The 24,893-nt window shown below is 34.7% G+C and overlaps 1 protein-coding gene across 4 annotated transcripts in view; it reads left to right on the forward strand.

Moving 5' to 3' along the window:
- The window catches only part of POT1 (protection of telomeres 1), a 63,681-nt gene that overhangs the window by 13,361 nt on the left and 25,427 nt on the right, over positions 1-24,893 (forward strand). For all 4 annotated transcript variants that reach the window (XM_085218374.1, XM_085218383.1, XM_010706251.4 and 1 more), the window contains 6 exons: positions 352-437; positions 4,106-4,216; positions 5,047-5,094; positions 6,310-6,424; positions 16,583-16,713; positions 21,775-22,065. In XM_085218374.1, the coding sequence (XP_085074500.1) occupies positions 352-437; positions 4,106-4,216; positions 5,047-5,094; positions 6,310-6,424; positions 16,583-16,713; positions 21,775-22,065 (782 nt within the window). The remainder of the gene's footprint in view (positions 1-351; positions 438-4,105; positions 4,217-5,046; positions 5,095-6,309; positions 6,425-16,582; positions 16,714-21,774; positions 22,066-24,893) is intronic.

Genomic DNA, 24,893 nt, shown 5'->3' on the forward strand with positions numbered 1-24,893 from the left:
AAATCTCACCTCTCTGAGTTCAAAACAATTCCTACTTGTTCCATAATTATCTGCCCATGTAAAGAGTTGGTTTTCCTCCAGCTGATAAATTTCCTTCAAGTACTGGAAGGCCACAAAGAAGTCTCCCCCCCAGAGCCTTCTCTCTTCACCTCTCTCACCATGCTGGCCACCATCCAGATCATTGATTTACCTATAGTTAGCACACAAACCCAAATGCACAGCTATTTATGTAATTTTCTGCTTGTAAATTAATTGGAATGAAAAACGTTCTGTAAATGCATTTATTTTGTAAACCTTTTCCCATTGCTGTTTTGAAGAAGGAATGATAATTGGATGCATTTTTTTCCCTAGATGACACATGTTCAAGGATTAACAGCCTCAATATTCTAATATATGGAAAAATGGCAGAGGATTGTGCAAAACTTATACGTAACGGGGTAAAATATACTCACTTTTTCTTATATTATGGACTGTTTTCCAGAGATTTCTTACCTTTTTATTTTGTCTTCATATAGCTATTACCAACATTAGAAATAGTCTATTCAGTCTGTTCATGTTTATAATTATAAACTCAAAAAAAGTATTTGCTTATGTAAATTTTTTGTCAGTAATACTGAAATAGAGCAGTTCTTTTTGTCTGTGCGTGCTGTTTCCTTTACCTAGCAAATAAAGGATTGAGAATATGGATGAAAGAGAAACCATCCATTTATGTTTGTTAGTCAGATATCTTGCCATACTTTTGATAAGATTTTAAATTTTAATTGATTTAAGCTTTAAGTTACACTAAAACTTTTCTTTTTTATAATTTGAAACTACATACACAGGTTTTTTTTATTGTGTGTGTTGCTGGCATCTTGCTTCATTAGAAAAGAAAGCTTGGTTTGATAGCTCCAGGGTAAAGGACATCAACAAATCAGTCTGAGTTTGATGAGAGTGTGTTGCAAGCTGAAAACAATTACCTCAACTTAATAATTTTGATTAGATTGCCTGTCAGTTTGCTGACAGATAGCCAGATATCAACTTAAAGTATACTGTATTCTATGGGCTCGTGCTAGTGCTTTATTATTTATAGTAGAAATTCACATTGAAGATGGAAAGTTATTTAGTAAAGAAAACTGGTCTTTGTTTTCAGGTTCATAGAAACATTTTTATGAGCTTTCTCAACCATGGAAGTAGAAACGATTAAGTTAGAATTTTATCAAAGCTTTTCAGCTCAGGTAATAGAACCACAGAATGTCCTGAGTTTGAAGGAGCCCTCAAGGATCATCAAATCCAACTCTTGGTTCCATGCAGCATCACCCAGAACTCAAACCATATTTCCTGAGATGATTGTCCAAATGCATCTGGAACTCCAGTAGTCTTGGTGTTGTGATCACTTCCCTGGGGAGACTGTTCCAGTGCCTAGCTACATTTTCAATAAAGAACATTTTCCTACTTTCCAGTATGGTCTAGTATGCTTGGAATTGAGTTGATTTGAAAAAGCAGAAATTTCAGCAGAGAGGAGAGCCTATTAATTTGACCTTGAAATTGATGCACAGCTAAGTTTAGTCGTATGTGTGAACTTGGGGAAACGATACAGAGGATCATCAGTCTGGATGGTAATGTGTGCAGGTCAGAGAGTATTAAGTTGTACAGGAGATTCTGTGAATCAAAGCCTGGTCTTGATGTTTGTCTCATGCCATGCTGTTCTGCTTACGAGGAAGCAAAATTGTTTCTGACAGGTTTTTGGCAATACCAGGCAAAGTATTTGCAGGTAGGGCAGTAATCAAATAGGGAAAGAAGAGTTGAATTTACCCAACTGGTAAAAGGGACCTCTGACCATGCAGCACTCCTTCCCAGGAAGCAGCCTAGATCTAAGAGATGTTCTCCTTTCAGTGGCTGGCCATCATGTGAGCCGGGAGTGGCTTTGCCTTCTGGTCACATGGGGAGCACAACAACAATCTGTCTGTGCTCCCTGGGCCAGCCACACCCCTTCACTGGGTGCTTAATCACCAGTTAAGGCTCTGACCTAACGGTTTCCCTACACATGCAGAAGAGAGGAAACATACCTTGAAGATCAGCAGTTAATTTGGGACAGAAGATCTTTCTTTTGCAAATCTTAGATTCGTATGTGAAATAACAACTGTCAGTCTTTATACAGATTCCTGCACTCCAAGAATTTTGGCAGTAATTCCTGGTTGGGATGTCTTTGAATTAATTTGCTAAATATACAGGATGCAGAATTTTTAAATATGAGGAACTGACTATTTTTATTGTCCTGATTAAAACGCACATAAAAGGCCCTGAGCAGCAGTGAGAGGATAGAAAGATGGGTCCCAGAGAGTGCTGTAGGAAACAACAACTCTTAGCAACCCTTCAATTGATAGTAACCACCAATGATCTATCATTGTTCACAAGAAAAATCCTCAATTTATTATCAACCTGTGTACACATTTGAGTCTATGTAATGCTAAAGTTCCTCCTGACAAAGGAGAACAAGTCAAGTCAGCTCTACAGAGCTCCGATCCTGACTCAGCAGCCAAGTCCCAGAGCCTTATGCCTCCTGTAATCTAACAAAATGCTGAAACAGGAATAATGCGTGAAGGTTAATTGCACTGTTGAAGGAACACCATGAAAGACCATCAGCAACAGAGAAAGGAAAGATGTGCTGAACCTGTTTTCTGCAAAAAAAAAAAAAAAAAAAACAAACCCTAATTTTCCTGAAGTTTGTGTTTCTGTACATTGTTTCTGTCTGTATATGAAAAGAATGAAACAACTTTAATGTACATTAGCTGAATAGTGTGTTTCAGGTGCAGAGAATATTAATCCATGTAATTGTTTTCACCTGTTTTAATTTATTTAGTTATGAGTACATCTTACACTTAGGTGACTTGCATGTTATCTTGTAGTCAAAAGACACATTTTATTCCTATTTGTGACACTAGTTGGAAATAACAATGGCATTAGTTTCGTGTATTAAACTGTCTGATCAAGCAATCTTTTTTGTAGGGTTTTTGTTTATTTTAATGATAATATTCATAAAACCTAATGTAACAGCCTTTTTTTAAATTAAAAAAAATAAGATTTTGGGTCCTTTATTATTGAGAGTAACATTATCAGATTGCTGAAAGAACTAAAGGAACTACTGTAATGCAATATTTGACAAACTGTTAGCTTTAATCATATATATGTTGTAATCAAATAAAAACATGAACAAAAGTCATTCATTAAAAATTTCAGAAAGTGCTTTTGGTAGAAGCTTGGATTAAAAGGACACCAAGTCTAATATGGTATTTCTCAGGTGTGTTTGTATGTGTGTGGAAGGTTTTGCAAGAGCAGGTATGTTGGAACAGGTTTGCTATATTGTCCTGACAAGAAAGCAGTTGACTCTAAAGGAACTTCGTTTTCTATTTAGTTCCTAGTATTGTATTTCTTTTGGTCAGAAATTAATTTCTTAACATGTCTGTCTCCTAAATGTGTTTTCCTTTATCTGTCTTCTCTCTCTTTTTGTTTTTTCGTAAGGTTACTATTAAAAGGTGATCTTCTGCAGGAACTTAAATCTTTTACTGCTTAAGTAATTATTTTTCTTCTTTGCATTGTGATGTGTGAGAAATTTTATATCAAAAGTGAACATGCAGCAGCAAATGGATTTGCTGCTTGTGCCAGATTAACAGGGACACCACCAAAGTTTGTAGTATCTCTTTTGCTACCCCAAGTTTTGTCATTTACTTAACTGTTGGACCCCTGAGGAATAAATTGGAGGATATTGATCCAACTAAATTGAAAGTATCTATGAGAAGACTATCTTTGAAGTGAGGCTGTAATACACTAACAGACTACCACTAAGACAGGAATGCTTTCTCGATATTAATCAGATGTGTGACTGCTTTTTTTGGCTTAGTTAATTTTATGCAGGAAAGAGTCAATGTTCAGTATATTCAAAGGGTAATGATTCTCTTTGAATTAGAATTAGGGTAGAACTGCTACATAGAGGAAATTAAAGGCAATGTTTGGATTTTTTTTTTAATTGAATGTCTTAAGACTTGAGAGTGAAATTTGACATTAAATCCTCTTTTAAACATAATGCTATGCACAACACTCATCTGTTTATCACCTGTCTCCGTAGGACATCTTCGTGGTTGCTGGATTTAAGGTGGCAGAATCTCCTACAGCAAGAGAAGATGGTAGACATGCTTGCCACCTGCAGGTGTCTGAAGAAGCTGGATCAGCCATTTATGTAAGTGGGTGCCTAGATTTTTTTTTTTAACCTCTTTTTTCCAAATACCGTCATTAAAATTATGCTTTACAGTAGAGAAAAAAAATCTGTTAGAAGTTGAAGTACTGCAGATTATTACAGCATGACCATGAGGAGATGGTCTGGACACATTTGTGTGTGTGCCTACAATTATGTAATACATTCTTCCATCCATTTTGTCAAAGTAGTGTATGTGAATGAAACATCTGTATTTATCTCTGATGGATGAGAATGGGTGTTATCCTTTCTGCCCAAAATTCTGTAAGGTCTGGATGGGGATTGTGTGCTTGAAAATCCTTCATGGTAATACTCTGTGCAGAACAGTTCACGGCAGTGATTAACATTTTGTAGTAGATGACAAACTGAGAGTACAGTGTCTGTGAAGTACTCAGTGTCGAAGTATACAATATAGAAGTGATGCAAGGTGTTGCCAGATCCAAATTATCATGATCTCCGAGATAAATTTCTACTTGTTGAGTGCAGGAATTTGACATTAGTTAGCTTGAGATAGCTCCTTAAATCTTTCTGAACTGCTCTTGCACATAATGGAAGGGAATAATGCACATAAGGTAAGGGGTGCAAGAGGGGTTTCTGCTTCAGAAACTGTTGTTTAAAGTTGTTTTTGTCTGAGTGTAATCAGAACAGATATTGTTTATTGTATAGAATAAAGTTTTACTAGATTCAGAGGTGTCAGAAGTGATTCCAATAGCAAAGGTGCTTATTGCTGCAGCTGTATGAAATGTTACAATGTTTGTACTGTCTTCATTTTTGTAATCAGTTAAGTTTGTGTGTGTTTTTTTTTTTCTCCTCAGATTTGTACACAGCCAAGCGTAACTCCTTTTTCAGGAACTACATCTGCAGTGAGTTTATATTCAGGTTATTTTTTAACCGGGGAATTTTTAAAAATTCAGGATATTTTTAATATGAGGTGAACTGCATGTAAATAAGAATATGTAGAATTCTTTTTCTTTCCTATTTTACATCCATGGTCCTATTCCAGCAGTCATTTGTTTAGCTTTTATTGCTACAAATGGCATGCCTAGAAAACAGAATGAAATATGAGAAAGTAGTATTTCTGTGATGTAGTTTCTGTCTGGTTCTCAAAATAGGCTGCACATTTGCTTGGGAAATATGAATTAATGAAGTACCTTCTATACCAAACGAGGTTGTTTTTTTTTTTTTTTTTTTAAAAAAAAAAAAGGTTAATCTTCCTTTGATTAAAATCAGGCTTAGTGTTTTAAAATTTCTTTTGGTTTCTGCTAGGAACACGGCTTTCCCTATCTAAATTACAATTCTACAGGAAGTAGTACACTTAAGGCCTAAAATTTGATAGATGAAATTTAATTGTTCTTTATCATCAGGTTAAAGATTTAGTATTGAACATAACACAGCTTGACTTTGTATTAATTATCTGAGAGGTTTTTTTCTTCCACAATTCAATCAGTGAAATGCAGTTTTCAGTCAGTTTTGGAGAACTTGCGTTCTTTAAGAGAGTCGTGTTCTGTAATCCTAAATTGAGAAGAGAGTTGTCCTTAGATAGTAGAAATTAGTCCTTGATTTCTTTTAATCCTCTGACAGGTGTGCTACTACAATATAAACTTAGGCAGTAACTGCAAGAAGTAGAATGCCCAAAGTAGTTATTCTGTGCAGCAACACTGCCAATATTAATTTAAAATTTGTGGATTTAAAAAGCCATTTGGACGGATGTGTTAATACCAGCCTGTAAAAACAAACAAACAAAAAAACATTATTATGATGACTTTCATTTTCTTATTCATGTGTCTTCACTTTTGTATCTGACTTGCACCTACTGGCTGACTAGTTTGTTGTAAGAAATATTTCACGGAAGAAATGGAATGAAGTGTGCTTTTTTGTCTGTGAATGAATGAATAAAATTCTAAATAACATTTAGAAAATCTTAAGTGAATAAGCTAGGAAAAGAATAGGTAACTTTTAGTTATCAAGACAAATTAAAAACATATCTGAGTTTGAATGGTGTTAAAAGCACAGAATTGTAGATGAACATTTGCATAATTTTTTTTCTTCTGTCCCCTAATTTTACCATGCCTTTCTAGTCTGTTGCACCAAAATACGTGTATACTCCTTTGAATTGCCTTAAAGATGGGACTGTAGTGAATTTGTACGGCATTGTGAAATTCTTCAAGCCTCCTTATATAAGCAAAGGAACAGGTATGTACTACTTTCAAAAAAATTTAAAATCTCTTTTCACAGAACTAATTTCATAGTTGTTTCTGTTAAAATTGACCACAGAAGTCTGGTGATCCTTTGGCAGTGGTTCTCAGATAACATCAAGAGAATAGAATAAGTAATGGATATCTGAGCCAGTTTATACAGACTGGTGCAGATAGCAAGTGAAGTAAATATTTATCAGGCAGATGACAAAATTTGCTCCTAGAAAACCATTCCCTGCATTCTTAAGAAATGTTGGTGAGGCAGTAGTATTTCTCAAAAGAACTGTGAAACAAAAAATAAATCTGAAGAACATAGGCGATCTAATTTTAAGCATTAGAATTTAAAAATAGATGTTCATTTTGGAATGGGACAAGTGATGGTCTATCTGTTTTGTAGAAAATACGGTGCATGTGTTTTTATCTTCTTGAAAATAAAGTGATTACTGTATTTTACATAGTCGTTTATGCACAAAACTTATTAAAGGAAATTATACACTGCAAATGTTTCAGATGAAAGTCAATTTTCGATTTGTGTAGTAAGAAATAAACAGTTTAACATTTTGCTATTTGATCAATTCTAAAAACTTCCCTTGTATTGCCTGTGAGGAAAAAAAATTTTCTCTTCCAGTTACTCTTATCTTTTTCAACACATCTTAAATGGAGGCATAGTAGAGAAAGGAGGAAAGCATTTGGAAAGGAATCTGTCAATTTTGGGTTGCAGTATGATGGTTTCATAATGCAAACCAGTGGAACTTTTCTACATATCTAGAAAAACAACTAGGAATATCTGTTTGATCTGCACTATGTTTAGACATCTTAGTATTCATTTTAATTTAGTAATTACTTTTTTAAATTTACTGATCTGTAGACAGTTCTCATTTTCTGAATGGTTGATGAATGTGGCCCGATGTTACAGTTAGAAACCCCTGCCCAAGGTCTGATTAAATTCTGCTATTTGAGCAGTGAGTTGTGTTTTCTGAGAAACAATGTTATATACATCTTAATTTTTTCTGATTGTGAAAAATGTTTTCTTTACAGTGCTGGCAGTGGCAGGTTGCTTTCCCTCTTCTCTTAAACATTCTAATTCTCTTTTTATAATTTAGTTGTTGAAATAATTGTTAAAACCTCATCAAACCAACACAAAGGCCAGCTTTGGTTTCTAGTACCTCTTAGTGATTGACAGACAAAATAATTGTAAAGCAGTGCCTCTGTAAAACAAGCTCTATTCATTTGTTTAAAAACATGCAGAGCTGAAAAAGTGTTTAAAATGGACTTTGTAAGACATTACCTGATGCTGTTCTTTGCAAGTATGGCTCTTTAAGGCAGATGAAAGATAGTAAATTTATATGATAAATTCAAGCTACTGTCTTCCCACACAAAGAATGTCATGTTATACAATTTATTGTATATGCATACTTGGACTCCAATTTGAGACAAATTATTGTGGGGGGAACACACTTGCAAGATTCTTTTAGGTTTCATAGCTACAAGTGTGTGTGAACCAGTAATTGGAAAGCATGTGTGGTGCTGGGGGAACTCGTTTGTCCAGGAGCAGTATTACCAGCTTGCCAAGAGGTGCTGGTTCTTGTCGTAGTCCGCAAATAGCCTTCACGTCAAAGAGGTCTGTGGACCTTTCAAGACTTGCTCCATGTAGTAGTTCAAGGCAACAGGTAACTGAAGCGTTCCACTATGCAGTAACAGATACTCCATCAACTGCTGGTAGGTGGGAGAAATACCTGTCAGTCTTATTTTTATGAAACAGAGCAATTACCTTGCACGTTTTGACAAGAGGAAAACTTACGTCAGTTATCAATGGAAAGCATCTGACAGTTTGTTCCAGTGAAGATTTACTTATACTTCATGATGTGTGACAACACAGAAGTTCCACTGTGGAATTGCATGTTCCATCAGACCACTTGAAAAGTATGGGTGTTTTCAAAGTGCTGATGTGTAAAGTACTCTATGCCAGCCCATTAAAAAAGTAAATGTTCTTGTTTCTTGTTCAGCTTGAAAGTACTTCTTTTCTTTTTTGATTTTATATATATATATATATATATATATATATATATATATATATATATATAAAAAATATATATTATATACACTATATATATAGTGTTTGCATGTATATACGTACATATATATTTATGTATGTACATATATATGTATATTCGCACACATATATGAAAATACATATATTTATTTTAACAAATGTGATTTATTGTATGCTCATGCTCTTTCTGTAACTTTATTTTAAAGAAGGAAGAGAGGGAGGGAGAAGAAAAAACTAATTGAAACCTAAGGCAGCATTTTAACATTAATTATGCTCTAATACCTTGCTTAAAGACAAAAAAAAAAGTTAAGGAGAGAGTAAAGGAAAAAATAATTTGAGTAATTTAATGTCATTTTTTAAAAGAAACAAGGACTGAGAGATGAAACAACTCCAGTATATGAATGAAGTATATTGCATGTAGAAAAAATCTGGTTACGTTTAAGTCTGTCAGCATATTTTGTAAGTATTTCTCATGGCATAGTAATAGAACAGCTAAGTTTTGTGTTCTGTGCCTTCACTCAAAAAAAAAAAAAAAAAAACAAAAAAAAACAGAACAGAAATTGTTTATTATGCCCAGTTGTTTGTTTCCGTCACACTTCAGCACAGATCTTAACATTTTTTTCAAATATTTGTTGTGTTTACATAGAGTTTTTTTTATTTTTTTTAAAGGTAGTTAACTAATATGAGGAAAAAATAGATTATATTAAGAGGTTATTTTTTAAAATTACTAAATTTTCATATTCCTCACGGATAATTTCAGATCCTCATAAGACTCTACAAACTTTATACATCTTGAAGGTTCTTCTGTAGAGTTTTGTAAACTGCTTTTCTTACTGTGAGTTTTCTTACTGTTGCAGTTGTGATTCATTTCATACTTCATCGTGAAAATCTCTGAAACACTTTTAATTGATTTTGGTTTTTGTGTAAAAATGTTCTCAGTTAAATATTTCAATTTTTGTATGATCCAGGGCTGTATCTGCTTGAGAAGGTGCAGAATGCTTTGATGATTGCTCTGAGTTGCCAAGGCATGAAATAGCTCTTGTCAGAAAATTCTATAGTCACATTAGGTTTGTCACAGTCCTGCACTAATACCTTCTATTTCTGACACAGTGTTAATGGAATCACATAGCTTTAAGCTTGTCCCTGCTGGAAGTATGGGTGGTGGAGCCACTCTTGCTTCATCCGCCTGGATCTTTATTTACTACATGGATATTCCCCTAGATATGTTTCTCCTTAAGTGTGTTAGAGCTTAAAGCTGAAGCTTTGCTTCCTGTTCCCACTGAAAGCAATTTAGTCTTGTCATTTTATAATTAAAGCATCCATTTAGCTAGATGCATCTCATTGTTACTAAAAGTTTGAGTACCTCTTAAGTGCAGTGCTACATTACAAATAAGCTGCATTAAAGTATCTTCCATTTGATTATTTGGTTTGACTTCAGCAGTATCAGTGTGTTTCTGTGTTTATATTGGAAATTGACAAGTGCGTGATATATGTACGTTCACATGTTGTTTTGCTTTTCCTATTCTGTTGCACATATTTAGTAACTTAGCTGCTTCAGCTGTTCAGTTTTAGACTGTTCTCAGTAACACTGGAAAACGTTATTCATGATTAGTGTATTTTTGAAGAGAGAATAGCTTGCTACAGAAAAATCTTTTTTTAGTATTGCAGTATAAGAAGCAGAAGGTAATCTCTGAAGTCCTTCCTTACCAGCAACCTTTTTATCATTTTTGTGGGAAGAAGTTATTGATCCAGGATAGTCGATTTTGTAAACTCTGAAGTTTGTGAATGTATATGCAGTTGACCAAGAGGGGATTCATAATTTGATCAACGCTTCCTACCTTTAAAATTGATTTTACGAGCATATTTGTTACGGACTGCTGAAATCCTAAATAAAACCAAAATAAATGCATTTAATCAATAAGTACTGAACTGCCTTTTTACAAAGCTTTTGCTGCAGTTCTGTTTTTTGTTTTTTTTTTTTAATGACTGTGAGTGAAACTGCATTTTTTTTTCTGGTATTGCTACTCTGTGCAGCGTGGTGTCTTTCTGAGCATGCTAATGACTACTGTAATAGTCCAAAGAGGAATACAAGTGCTAATGCATTTTATAAAACAAAAACTATAATGTAGAGAGCAAACTTGAGTTGCCGTAGCAGTTGAGGAAACTTTGGCTTTTCAGTGACTGTTAAAATTACACAGACAACACATTCATGTTTTATGCTATTTTAATTTAGGGTTCAGAAGCTTGGAGGTTAGCACCCTCCATATCCTTAATGTAACTTTCTATTGCTGTTGACTTGGAATTTTACTGATTTTCGGATGGTCCTTGTAGTAATAATGAATTCCTTTTGTTTCCTAAAATTTTTTATAAGAGCTGTTTTCACTACACAATTGTTTTTTTTTTTGTTTTTTTTTTAACAAGGTGAAATGAAAGGCAACTTCATCTTGTAAAATTATTTTAACAAGTCAAAGTAATTGTCTTGAAAGAGCCTTACAGAGTAGTCTAAAAGAGTATGGGGAGTGTGTAAGGCAGATGATTCACTCTGTGCTTCCATTTAAGGCAAATATGGCTGTTCTCTCCTTGTTACTTTAATAAGTGCCAATTCTGAGGTGTTACAAGCATCCTTGTAGGTTAACTGTCCATTCCTGCTTGTCCATCACTTGCTGTTAACCTCCTCAGAATAAGTATATTAAAAAAAAAAAAAAGAAAGAAAAAAGAGAAAAAAAGAAAAAAGATGCAGTTTGGAGTTATTATAAGACCAATCTTTTTGCTGAATCAGTCTAGTATTGAAACTTAATAAACTTGGTAATTTTCTACCATTCAGATTACTGTATTATGCCCGTTTTTATATTGCTTGAGCTAAGGTGTTGCTTCAGCTGACCAGCTGATCACTTCTCTGAACTGAGCAGTATTGAACTTGCTTATTTAGAAGTCCAGAGTTTAAATTTTGCTCTAGGTGTTTGCAGACACAATGCAACTCTGAAGTCCTTCTCTTTTACTGAAAGCAGATATTGTAGTATGTAATAGTTATGACTGAAAGCAACAACTTGAATTGCAGCAGTGTTCATGCTGCCATAATGATTCTCTCTTTCCTTCTCCCTGTTCACTTCTAACTTTCTGATATTGTAATACTATAGATCTGAAAAACAATAAGCTCGCCCCTCAAATAGTTCTCATTATTTTACACATCAGGACAATTTCAGTTCCTGGAAAAGTAATTCAGTTATGCCACAGGTGACTGGCTTTTATTTCAGACTTTCTTACTCTTTCTTTACTCTTTCCCTGTACTCAGCACTGGTGAGGCCGCACCTCGAATACTGTGTCCAGTTTTGGGCCCCTCACAGCAAGAAAGACATTGAGGCCCTGGAACGTGTTCAAAGGAGGGCAACAAAGCTGATGAGGGGTCTGGAACACAGGCCATATGAGGAGAGGCTGAAGGAGCTGGGAATGTTCAGCCTGGGGAAGAGGAGGCTCAGGGGAGGCCTTATTGCTCTCTATAACTACCTGAAGGGAGGTTGTAGTGAGCTGGGGGTCGGCCTCTTCTCTCATGTCATTCGTGATAGGACCAGAGGGAATGGTTTCAAGCTGGACATTAGGAAGTATTACTTTTCAGAAAGGGTTGTCAGGCACTGGAATGGGCTGCCCGGGGAGGTGGTGGAGTCACTGACCCTGGGGGTGTTCAAGGAAAGACTGGATGTTGTGTTGAGGGACGTGGTTTAGTGGGAGCTATTGGTAATAGGTGAACGGTTGGACTGGATAATCTTTTAGGTCTTTTTCAACCTTGGTGATTCTATGATTCTATGAAAAATTCAGTTACACTTTTAATAGCTAAGAGACTCGTTTCATAATCTTTTGTTCATTTAAAAAAATGGTTTCAGCATGCAGATCCTAAACTGCAGAAACTTTAAATTCATTTGTGTTGTTAAGAATGATTTCATTATTCATTTTGTTAGGAAAATTCAGCCTGTAAATAAACAGTTGTCAATATTTTGGATTTACTTTCAAAACAGTTTAAAACCTTCACTATTTAAAATGTCCTTGATCTGGATGTGGTACAATATGCAAGTAGCAATCAGTAAGTTTTTTAAGCTTAGATTTTACGCATCTGTGGTTTTTTTTTCATTAAGGACTTCAGTCAGAAACACCAGAAATTTTTTTTGTGTGTAATAAAACTCCAAGCCAATTAGCACTTCATCACATTGAAGAAATTAACTGAATTCAACATTCCCTTTAATGCTTAAAAGAAATCTTCAACCATCACAAAACAGCTGTGGTGAGAAGAGACCTCCAAAGTTCATCTTATCCAACACACAGGGCCACCTAAAGCTGCTTGCCCAGAACCGTGTCTGGATGGCTTTTGAGTATCTCCAAATATGGGGGCATATATCAAACAAGTTAAAGCATTTTAAAAGGTTTAAGCTTTCTTTTGTAGTATATAAATGTGCTGAGCTTTAGATCTATTTTGCCTGCTTTTTGGAAGGTATCTGGTGCAGGGCCCTTTTGTGAAACAGTAAGTACAATAAGTCAGGGATGCAGTAAACCATGTGTGGTCAGCCGCACTAATTTGTGAGAGCATATGAGAATGTGGGATTTTTTTTATAACAGCAGGGTTATCTGATGGAGGTCATCTTGGTTGGGAGACAATCTCAAGAGACAAACCTCAGTCACTAACTGGCAGACTCAGAAGCTACAGGCACCACTTCTAGCATCACTTGTTGCTGATCATGTTGTGAAATGGGGATCCCGGACTGGGAGGATGCAGAAACTGCAGAGCTCTGTAAACTCATATGGGCATGCAAGGGGAAGTGGGAGAAGGAGGAATGTGGAGGAGATAGGTAAAAAAAAAAAGAGTGTATAAGGGCTGCATGTAAAACACGGCTGGTCAGTATACCTATCTGGCTGAGCCCTGCAGCTGAAGACTGCAGTTTGTCTTATCCTCTTATTTTTCTTAAGTCTTTGAATTCTCTGCATGTGCACACTCCCTCTCCTTTGCATACACAAGCTGCAAGGTGAGCCTGAGATCCACGAAGGGGTGCAGTACAGATGAGGGGCTGTGTCTCTGCTTGAGGGATCTGTGAATCTGCGGCTGGAGAAGGCATTCATGCTCTTCACTTCACTTAGGTGCCATATTTTTAAAGTGAAGTGTTATAAGTAAATTACCAGTAGTGAAACTTCCTATAAGAGAAGAAAATTGTCCCCAGTATGTAAACTTCTTTTTTTGGTAGTTTGGTAACTGAGGAGTTTTTCTTCATTGGAAAGTATGTTGTAAAATAAAAAAAATCAGAAGTCTTAGCAATTACGTTTATAATGTTGTTCCATCTGACACTAGGACACTATTTTATTATTTAAATTCATCAGTTCTCTCTGGAGTTTGACTTACCATTTGTACAGAGAAGTGAATTCAATCACTGAACTCTCATACTGCTTTGGAAAGCAGAAAGTAATTTTCACTTTCCACATGGAAAAGAAAGGACAGATGACTTTTTATTTGTTCACCTTTAAAAAGGACTTGATGGTTAAGGATTTCTTTAAAAGAAAATCAGTCTTTATGCTTTGTTCTTGAAGAAAATTAGTTAGGTTTATTGTAGAATTGGTGTTTTGAGATCTTTCTTGAGAATGAAAGACTATAATCACAAAAGCAGAGAACCTGTATTATGTAGAAGGTCTTTTCTGACTGTTTAAAGTGCAGTATTTTATACTGTTTAGAGTAGGAGGATACTGACCTTTGGGTACGCTAGTTGCAAAGAAAATGGAGGAAATGTGTTAACTTCCTCCCCCTTAAATAGGCAGCTGCAGGTGTATGAAACTGACTAGGGTGTATAATCACAGCTTCAAACAGTAGCAACAATTTTAGTGTGGTGTGGGCTTGATATTTCACTTTGGATTCCTGGTTGAATTATATCAATGCACTGTAATGTGCTGTCGTGTATCTTTATAGAATTGTAAATCAGTGAACCATAAGTTTTTCTTCTTTATAGCCGATTTTGCCCTTGTCTCTGTGCATCTGAGCTGTTCAACTTAACCCAGAGAAATAAAACAATCAGTATTTGGATTACAGCAGTAAATACTTGCAGTTTCGTATCAGCCATTAGCTATACTTTATTCATGTCTGCTTATCCTAGCACAGAATATTGGCTTAGATGATACATAATATTGACCTTGTGTCTTTTGTGGGAGTGTGCAAAAGAATGATGCTTAGCAACCTCTAAGCGCAACAGATCAGAATTTATCAGTGTGAGAAAATACTTGAGAGGAAGAGGAGCATCCATTTTATGGAAATACGTCAATTTTTATTTCTGGAGGAAAATTAGTTTTATTTCTCATCTTAGTAAGCCTTCAGTGATTTTTGTTCTTTGAACAATCATTCTGATCAATAGAGAATTTAAACTTTTATGTTTAAATGATAGTATGATTTAGGGATATATTTGCTGGATACAGTGGTGTATTTCTTTTGAAAGCACAGTAAGTATACAAACAAGCATGTATTCTAATTCAGTTTAACATATCTGTTGTCTTCAAGTTTGGGGAATTTTTCATATGAATTTACTCATGATGATCATCCGCTTTTGATTGCATTCCTGTAGTTTTTTACATTATACTAATCTGTCAGTTTCAGTAGACTGATAGTTTTTTTCTTTTTCAAAGCTGCCTAGAACAATTTATTTATGCTTGTATCTTTATAAAAAAATAAATAATGGGGATTTTATCAGCTTTGTTTTAATGCTTATAGCATCTTTGTTCAGTTCTTGCATTTTTTTCTTTTCTTTTTTTTTTTTTTTTTTTACTTTTTGAGAGCTGGGGAAATTTAATTCATTACCAGTTTACATGAATGTTTAATTACTACTTCAGATGTTGAGAAACAAAGAAGACAGACATTTAAACTTTTAGGGAAGATGTGTTTTCTTCACCTTTCTCAAGCTCATCTTCACTCTAGATATCTCTCCTTGTAGTCTCCAATCTCCTTTCAGTTCAAACTTTAGAGTTCCAACTTCAGAAGTTTTAAACTTAATATAAAAATAAATTATTTATTACTGTTAATTTAATGCCTAAAAAGTGTACTTTTTGCTGGAGGATCTTTACTAGCTTTATTAAAGCCAAAATGTCGTGTACCTTAATGTATAGTTAAAAATAATAAGTTAGGATGCAACATTCTACAATTATTTATCTGCTTAAAAAGTTGTAATTTAGCCCTGAACTGTAAATTTCAGTAAAAGCCAGCAGAAGAAATAACCAAAGGAAAAGTACTCCATCTTCTTGATTAAAACTAATTAGGATGAGATTTGCAAATGTTTAAGGTTCTGAACATATAGCTGAGTTAATACTGGGTGTTTGAAAAGTTATCAGGAAAGTTAACCAGCTGCCATACCAAGAAAGAGCAACTGCATGTTCATTGTACTTCATATATGGCACAGAAGAATACGCATTCTTCTTTAATGTGAAATGGCAAATAGAGTTTTGTTTTATGTAATCTGTAAATACTGTCCTGTACTGGACTGTTTTGTTCTGTCCTATTTGTCTTGCTTTGAATTTGATTTTGTGGGTCATAAATAAAAATAAAATTCTGTTATGAATGTTTACCCTTAAAACGTTTCACATTCTCACTATACTTTCTAATAATTACTTTGTGACTGTGTCCTTGCAGAAAATACCTTGTTTGCATGTTTGGGGCACAGTTAATGCTAAATAACTTATACTTTAATTTGCTTTTCAAACTTGTTGAACTCATTGCATCTTCAGAAGATAGTGAAAACAAGTCTTTGAAAAGAACTGGATAAGGGACGTAAACATGTCCTCCTCATTTTGTAAAGAAGATCATTGGAAGTTTAAAAAAATAGCATACCTGTCAAGTACTGAAGAAAATGTTTTGTGTGTTCCTGGCTCACAGACCTGTGCTTAACCACGCATTTTGTTTTCAGTTACCTGTGTTAATTATTTGCATGGTTGGCCATTTCCCAGTTGTTCTGCTTCTTTAACTTTGGGAGAATTACAGAGATGATAGCAGAAAAGATTTGTCCGTATGATTGTTCATTCCAACTATAACATCTATGTACCAGTAGCTTATGTAATGTCTATTATTCATTCAAACACTTTCATATTTTACAGATTATTGCTCAGTTGTAACACTTGTGGACCAATCGAATGTGAAGTTAACATGCACTCTTTTCAATGGAAATCTAGATTCTCTACCAAAAATTTACAAAAACGGAGATATTGTTAGATTTCATAGAGTAAAGGTAGGTATTGGGTGTTTTGTTCTGTTTTTAATGTGTTGTGGTTTTGTTTTTTTCTGTTTTTTGTTTTTGTTTGTTTTTTTCAGTGAGAGAACTGTAGGAAGAATTTAGTTGTTCATATCTTGAAATTCACGCATGGAGGTGGAGGATAAAACAATCAGTTGATAAAAATGAGCTGTGGTTATGGTGTGAGCCAAAACAAAATGAACCATCAAATTCTTAGAACAGCAACAACCAAAAAACCCAGTGTTCTACAGATGGTTATGTCAACTCCTGAATGACATCTTCTGTTTTGAGACTCATTTGTAAATACCTAAATAGAGACAAAAGCTAGCTAACCTGTTCCTAGTTAGTATAAAGCTTCTTTAAAGGCTTCTTCATGTATAATTAAAGTAGAATTAAGCTATAATTAGGTTTTGATGCTTGTATTGCTTGTCAGTACCCGATGTGTTGTCAGTCTTGGATGTTCATTGATTTTTCAGATAGTAGGAAAGTCTAATGCTTAATTTCAAATTCTCTCTGAATCCTGTAGGATAAGCGTTACAAACATACTGGTTTCTGAAATTCAGTGGAGGTAGAAACATGTTTCTTGCATCTGAAGTAAAACTGTGTGTTTTATAGGGGGGGGTGTGTGTGTGTGTGTACAAACAGGAGAAAGTAATGCTTAAACGAATTGAAAATTGCATGGGCAGTAGGTAAATAATGGATTATTTTTGAGATGTGAAGTACAGGTTAGAAAGTCCACTTCATGGAGGTGTTATGTATGCATCTCTGTTATGCAAATCTAACAGTGTTTCAGCTCAACTACTGATAAAGTATGAACAAGAAAACCTTATTCACCTGATTTGGGAACAGATTCTTGGGTGTTGATCTGAAATACTTCTTAACTGATTAATCATTTTCCAGGATTGTGTCAGTATTTCAGTTTTGTTCCAGAGTCTCTTAATGTTTCTTCCACACAGCTTTTTTCATCACTGCTGAGCTCGTTTAGGTGGTTTCCAGCCCCAACACTTCCAGCTGCCCACAATCCATATCCCCTCAGTTGCATAAGCTTAACAGCTTGTCTAATTACTTATTAATTTAAAATGATCTACAGTTAGTTTAAATAGTTACATTTTTCTGGACAGGCATGTTTTGACTATCTTGAGATAACAGTAACTTTGCAAGTTTTGTTCTCCAATCTGAGCAGGTAAAATCTGGTGTAGGAGCCTGTTGACAGCTGTTTGGAGATGTGGGACTACAGCCAGTTCAGGATTTATGATTGCTGTGTAACACAGTTTTCAATAAAAACATGAACAACAACAAAAAACTCTAATTAGAGTTCTGAGTATGTCTGCAATTCCTCATTCACTGTCGTCTCATTTTGCTTTCAGGCCTTTTCACCCTCTCATAGCTTGCCAAATGGAAAGCATTTGAGAGTAGCAGAGGCTCTAGCCTGTCACAACTATGTTTACCAGCGAGGACAGATATACATATTCTTTACAGTGTTTATTCACATTTCTATGTCCCAGAAATACTTTGAGAGACTTCCAGGGAATTGATGTTTGATAGCAAATGCATTTTAAAAATGGCTGCTCTGAGCTACTTCATAGTAGCTGAAGTGTTGGCAAAGTCCTGGAGGAGATTCTGTTGGTGTTACTCTGGGTTGAGAATAGATTTATTTGCTCAGTATTTGTTTAAGAGAATGAATATTTTAATTGTCTTGTTAGCTGGGTGGAGTGATAGTTCAGTTTTAATTACATTTCTGTTAATATTTCTTGAAATACATTTTTATGATGACTAATGATGATGTTTCATGAATTATAATGCTTACTGAATTACAGTCCCATATTTGGGCCTTCAGCTGTAGTCAGTACTCTGACAGTGTGGGGATCTTTTTTGCCTCCTACCATAAAAACTAGGCCTGCGGTTTTTCTATTCCCCCTTTATCTATATTCCTAAGAAGGAATTATTTCAAGTCTCTTTCTTTTTTTCTTCGTCACTGTGGATGCTCTAAATAAATTAGACTTAATGCTTACTACTTGAGCTGCTAAATGGAGGGAATGGTCATCCACCTGCTACTGACTAAATCTGTATGATTTTATCCTCACTTGTCTTTGAGTTTTGGCTTGTGTTCTGCATTCTTAGCATTAGACAAACCCTGCCACAATGATAGAATTGTTCATTTCCTCATCGACTTTTCTTTCATATTCCTTATTATCTCTGAATGATTCTTGAACAAGAATTTATTTCCATGCTCCTGGTGAAGTGAATTGCTGTTTTATTTCTATTTCGATGTTTGGGGATTGGAGAGCAATGAGATTGAAATAAATCAGAATACACTTTTGAATACACATCTTGTTCAGCTTGTTCTCCTTCAGTCATTTATTAGAGTCACTGGACATTTTCTGTTGACTTTTTTTCCAGGATGCGCAACATTATTGAGCACTTTGCATTTTCAAAACACTGTATTCTTTGACATCTAATACAGTCATCTAATATGTGAGTGCATACTTCTACTACTCCGATCTACTACTCCGACCGTGTGTAATTTAACTCATGTTGAATTCTTAGAATGATGAACATAATGAGATGACCTCTCATTAGAAACTCTACTTACTTGACTTCCTCAGCATAACACAACCTGTAATAATTGTGATTAAAAAGATGAAAATCTTAACTCTCTTTCATAATATTGCTACTATTATCTTTTCATGCTTTGACTTCTGTACCTAGGTTGAAGTTAGTGCAACAAATGAAATGGGAGTCTTAAAGATGACAGCTTCTTCATTACACATCACTTCGTTTGTTACCACTGGCTTATCAGTCATGCACTGCATAAGATGTTCTGTAGAAATACGCCTAGTGGAATGAGTATCATAAAATAATTACATCATGAGCTGAATTGTGCTTACATAGACAACAACTGTGTCATTTCAGTACTTTGGAATGCATGTGGTTTAGGGTTTTAATGTTCTAACTTCAAAGTTAGATGGAGGAAAACAGCAATTAAAAAAAAAAAAAATCTCTATCAAGTGCATATTCAGCTGTTCAGATTCACAATATAAACACATTGTTCCTTTGAGCAAAAGTACTTCATAGCCATGATATGTGTGACTATACCATCTGAGTAGGTCAGTCAGTTCAGTAGAAGAAGATATGTTTTGCTAGTGAGTTTCAAGGCTGTTTTCTTGTCAAGAGTGGAACAATACTTGGCAATCTGATTATCAGACATAAGAAGCTTGCCTTCATAAATACAGCAGAGTCAATCACACATCCTTTCTAATATCCCTGCTAGTTCTATCTCTGTTCTTGAACATCACTTTCTTTAAACTCTGTAATACTTAAGAAACATTTGTTCCATTATATTACTAACCCTGGTCTAAACCAGTTGGCCGTTATTTCCAGGAGCACTCACCTCTGCACTCGCGTAGTGATTTTCTTGTCTCAGTGTATTCTCTCTTTCAGTTTAGTCAACATTGTCCCATTAACATTGGTTCCTTCTCTTACTGCTTGGTGCATTATGGAAAGTACTGAGAGACCAGCGCAGAATTATATGCTTGCTCTTCATTCCTAGGCAGCTCTGACCATAGTTGTCAAGTTGTAAAGCATAATGAGAAAGGAAGGCAAGTTTATGTCCTTTAATAAATAACGTCAAGAAGTATTAACTCTAGGCAATTATAGCCTTCTTCCGTAATTAGAAGTTCTTAGAATTTCACATGTTTTCTGAAATTTTTGTTCTGAGTTATATTGGATCAAGTCACCAATCCTGTCTTAAATACCCAGAGATTTTTCCAAAATACAGTAATTTATTACATTATCCAAATTTGCTCAAATATACCGGGCCACTTTCTCTGTAGAATATTTCTAAAATGGGATCGTAATACCTGCTGGTTTTGAAATGATAACCAAAGCAGAAGTTATTTAATCTGGTTTAGGTATGTACTCTTTGTACATACAGTTTTTGTGGACATCATGTTTTTTGAACTGGTAAATGAAATGTGCAATGTATCGTTGATTGTTTCCTTTCATTTGTGTTTAATTACTACAGAAATTTCGTCTCACATTTTGAGCACAGCAGTTCACAGAAATAATAGAAGTTATAATCTATGGTCTTGGTATCTCTGTATTTTTATATTTTCATTAAAATTGATTCTGTTTCCATATGACTTAACTTTTCATAGGAAGACGTCTGCAGTTTTTGTAACTCAATTTCTTGTTGTATTTAAACATGTTGAAACTGGCTTAATTCATACGACACACAGATTATTTATGGTCTTATTTTAAATTGCTTCCTTAGTTTATTGCTGCCTCTTTCTCATTGCAGCTGAAACTATGTGCATACTAGGAGTACAATATTAAAATATAAGGAAAAGTAATCTATGTACAGTATTATCCAAACTTGTTTAGACTGTAATGACTATACTTGATGTGAGAAAACTATTTAAAAAATATAAGAAAATACTGAAAATTTGTTGACTCTTTCTCTAACACGGCGTATTTTTCATTTGAATAGAATCAGTGATAACTTTCAGACTTTTACAGCAAAATTAATCTCTGGATCTGATAGAAAGTTAAGGTGCAGGCTCAATTATCTGGCATATTTCTGAGCAATAAATTATTGAATTAGTTACAATTCAAAAATACTAATTTTTTTGGTGCTAGAGTAGTTGTTTGTCTGTAGGTCTCTTAAGCTAGCTTGTCTCACAAATGACATAGTCAGAAACCTGGATGCGATTTCGATCAGCTAATTTTAGTTTTATGAGAATGGGTCAAAACAACTGGTTGAAAATCAAGGTTTGAGATTTCTGGATGCTAAAAAGATTTTGAGACTTGTGAGTGAAATAGTCTGCACCGATGCTGATTCTAGTCTGCCTCTTGAAATAATTTTTGATGTTAGAACTTCCTTCTATATGCTTTGCTTACTTGTTAGTGTGAATTTGCGTTTTCCTTTATGTTTTGTCTCTTCTACTGGCACCAGGAATAAAAATGAGTAGTGATCCATTATTTATGCACGTGATAAAACAGAAGCATAAGCATACTTCAGTGAAGTACAGTCATTTTTTTTTTCATGTTTTCTTGTAGATTAGGGAATACAATGGACAAATGCAAGGAATTACCAGTGCAGGATTTGCGTCATTGACATTTGATGGAACCGTAGGAGCACCAGTAGTTCCTCGAGCCTCAAGCAAAGTGTACACCTTCATAGATGAAGAACAGAAAACAGTAGAAGAATTGCGTGTTTGGGCAGCCAGTAATCTTTCTGTCTCTGGACCAGAAGCAAAATTGTCTGATGTTAAGCCAATGATGTTCTTCGATCTCACTTGTCAGCTGGTAGGGAAGGCAAAAGTGGATGGATCATCTTTTCTTCTAAAGGTAGATTTATCTTCTTAAAGTAATTTGTTATATTGTTATGTGGATTAATATGTAGAGATTAAGGAAATATATGATACTGTACTATTTTATTTCTGTGGAGACAAAACAGGAATCTCAATTCTTTTTATCTAATTTATTTATTTTGAAAATTTTTTAAGATGGCATTGGTATGGATGGTAAGTACTACAAACATTTCTAGGTAAATATTGTAAGATTTCTTAAAGTTGAGAAATCATTTTAGTTTTGAATTGTAACCTTGTTTTCTACTCAGTAGCAATTATTGCTCATTTTTCTAGATCTACAGTATATAACTAATTCAGTGCGTAGTACTCTCTAGAGCTCTAGGTAGCTTCTTGTAGTTACACATAAGCACTTTGGGGGATCATTGCTTAATGAAAGCACAGAATATAACTGCCACACAACAGGAAAGTACTTTCTGAGGTGTGATCCTTAACATCAGGTAAATATAAACTACCTCTCCTTATTTTTCTTAGTTTAGCTCCCTACGCATCAATTTGATGTTATTCTGAAACACATCTGTATTTATTTTCAGTTTTTTAAGTTGATTGTTAAACTGTGAGCATCGAAGAGCATACTACAAAGTTATAAAATGGAAAATAAATATTTAATGGTACTTCTGTATTAAGCCTCGCTGATACAATCTTTTTAGAAACAAGTTGCATCGTTCTCTTAGTAAGGCAGGAAATACTTTTTTATGTGCTATACAGAAGCAAACCTTGAGTGTCATGTTATTTTGCAACTGTTACATTTAACTGTCTCTTACGAAATGGTTGTCGAATGGCATGCAGTAAAATTTCAGAACTTTCTAGCTTAATTCTCGTTCACTAGTGTGTGTTCAGGATTAAAAGGCCCTTTACAAGGAGAAACACAAGCACTTTCTTAAGTAAATATTATTTATTTTCCCTTTTTTTCTGTGTTGTAAGTTTTGAAGACTATTTTGTCAACTATGTATAGTAAGGAGGTGAACTTTGCAGGGTGGAGCTGTGTGGAGTCAGAATAGTAAAGTCTTAATGAAATCCACTAGTACTAGATCAGTTTTTCTCATACTGAATCCTCTGTCAATATCCTTTTTCTGCATTTTAAAATATTAAGTACTTAAATTTGTACAAAAATGCACCAAACAAGCTAAAAACCGATAGATTAACATTGATGTGCTGTTGCTAATTTCAAACAGGCCAAAATTCTTTCCTTCCATATAGAATGTTGATAATGCTGTAAGAGAAGCCTTTTTATAAATATTGTCGACAGAGGTCTGATTATTTTGTTGATTCATTAAACAAAGAAGCAAAGCACAGCAAGTTCATATCATTTCAGTTACATATCGTATATTATTAACTTTCTGTTCTTGGGTTTTTTAACAATGATGTACATTTACAATGTCATTCCAAGACAGTTATTTTCATGGTTGATAATACAGCAAAGTATAATGACAATTTTAAGCACCGAGCTCAGGTAAATAGTGTGATTGCTTCAAACATAACTGTAATGAATCTTGGTGATTTCTGTGTATCACCCATAGCATAACCTTTAATATTACACTCAATAAGTTATTCTGTGTAAGCGTGGCTCCTTAAGCTGATGTGACATGAAGCTGTGTTGCTTGTCTTATGAAAGTAAGCTTAAATTGAAATGAGGCGGCAGTTAATTATTTCTGAAAGTTTTAATTTCAAATCAGAGGAGGCTTCACACAGAAGTGCTGCTGTCATTTATCCATTTCATAAGGGTTTTATTACTATTCTTCTGTCAGTTATCTATTTATCTGTGTTATATCATACAATCAGTGTATTCTGTTGGAGGGCCTTAATGAGTCAGGAAAGCAGGGTTCATGGTGCCTCCCCTTTTTCAGCATTTTACAGCATGGTGGTCAGATGTCCTCAGTAACTATTCTGTAATTCCTGTTTGTTCATGATTAGTGATGAAACTATTTGTTGTTTCTTATTCAGAGTTTGATTATTGTTGATAAGAATGAAGGCATGAGGATAGCTGTTCGTAACCATGGCACTAGCAGATACGGGAAAATTAATAGAAAGCCATGGCTCCTGTATTTTTATCTACAATTTAAGTAGTATGAAGCTGGTAAGCTCCCAAAGTAGATGTGCTCTTACTTGTACAAGTTTAAAATAGTAAATAAATAAAAACACATTGAAACACATAATTTTCCATAGAACTTTCTTTTCTTGTAAAGAATGCTTATTGGCTTAGAAATTCTTCCAAAATACGGCCTGACATCAGCCCCATTAGTTCCTCTTGCAAAGGAAATTGTAAGCTTTGACCTGACAGGGCACACTCACATTATTTCAATCAAGTGCGGAACTACCAATGTATCCCAAGCAAAGCCAGTTTGAAAAACAGTAGGAAACTAAGCATCTAATTTCATAACATATGCCTATAGCATTAAGTCTATGTTTCTCTAGCTCAGTTCTGGAAAAGCTTGGCTAATTCCAGGAAAGAGCAGCATCTCAATCAAAGGTGGTTTTAAATGTTTCATAACAGGCTTTTTTTTTGTTTGTTTGTTTCAATCTGTGGGGGCATGTGCAAGCTCATTATGTGAGTCCTTCAGAATACACTACACTCTTATTTGGGAACATTAATTTGATGTTATGGGTCATTTTAACTGTAAATAATTTCCCCTTTTATCTCTTGATTTGGTATGAGCATTTCAGCCATGAGTTGTTCTCTGTGAATGTACACATTGCTTTGCTGCTTCCTAGATCTTTTCCTTTGTGTCCTTTGATTCATAGCAATTAAACATTCAGAAAGGGTTAGAAATCCTTTAAAAATTGACCTTTGGTGTCTTCACCCTTCCT

This window comes from Meleagris gallopavo, chromosome 1 (genome assembly GCF_905368555.1).
Source record: "Meleagris gallopavo chromosome 1, MGAL_WU_HG_1.1, whole genome shotgun sequence".
Classification (NCBI taxonomy): Eukaryota; Metazoa; Chordata; class Aves; order Galliformes; family Phasianidae; genus Meleagris; species Meleagris gallopavo.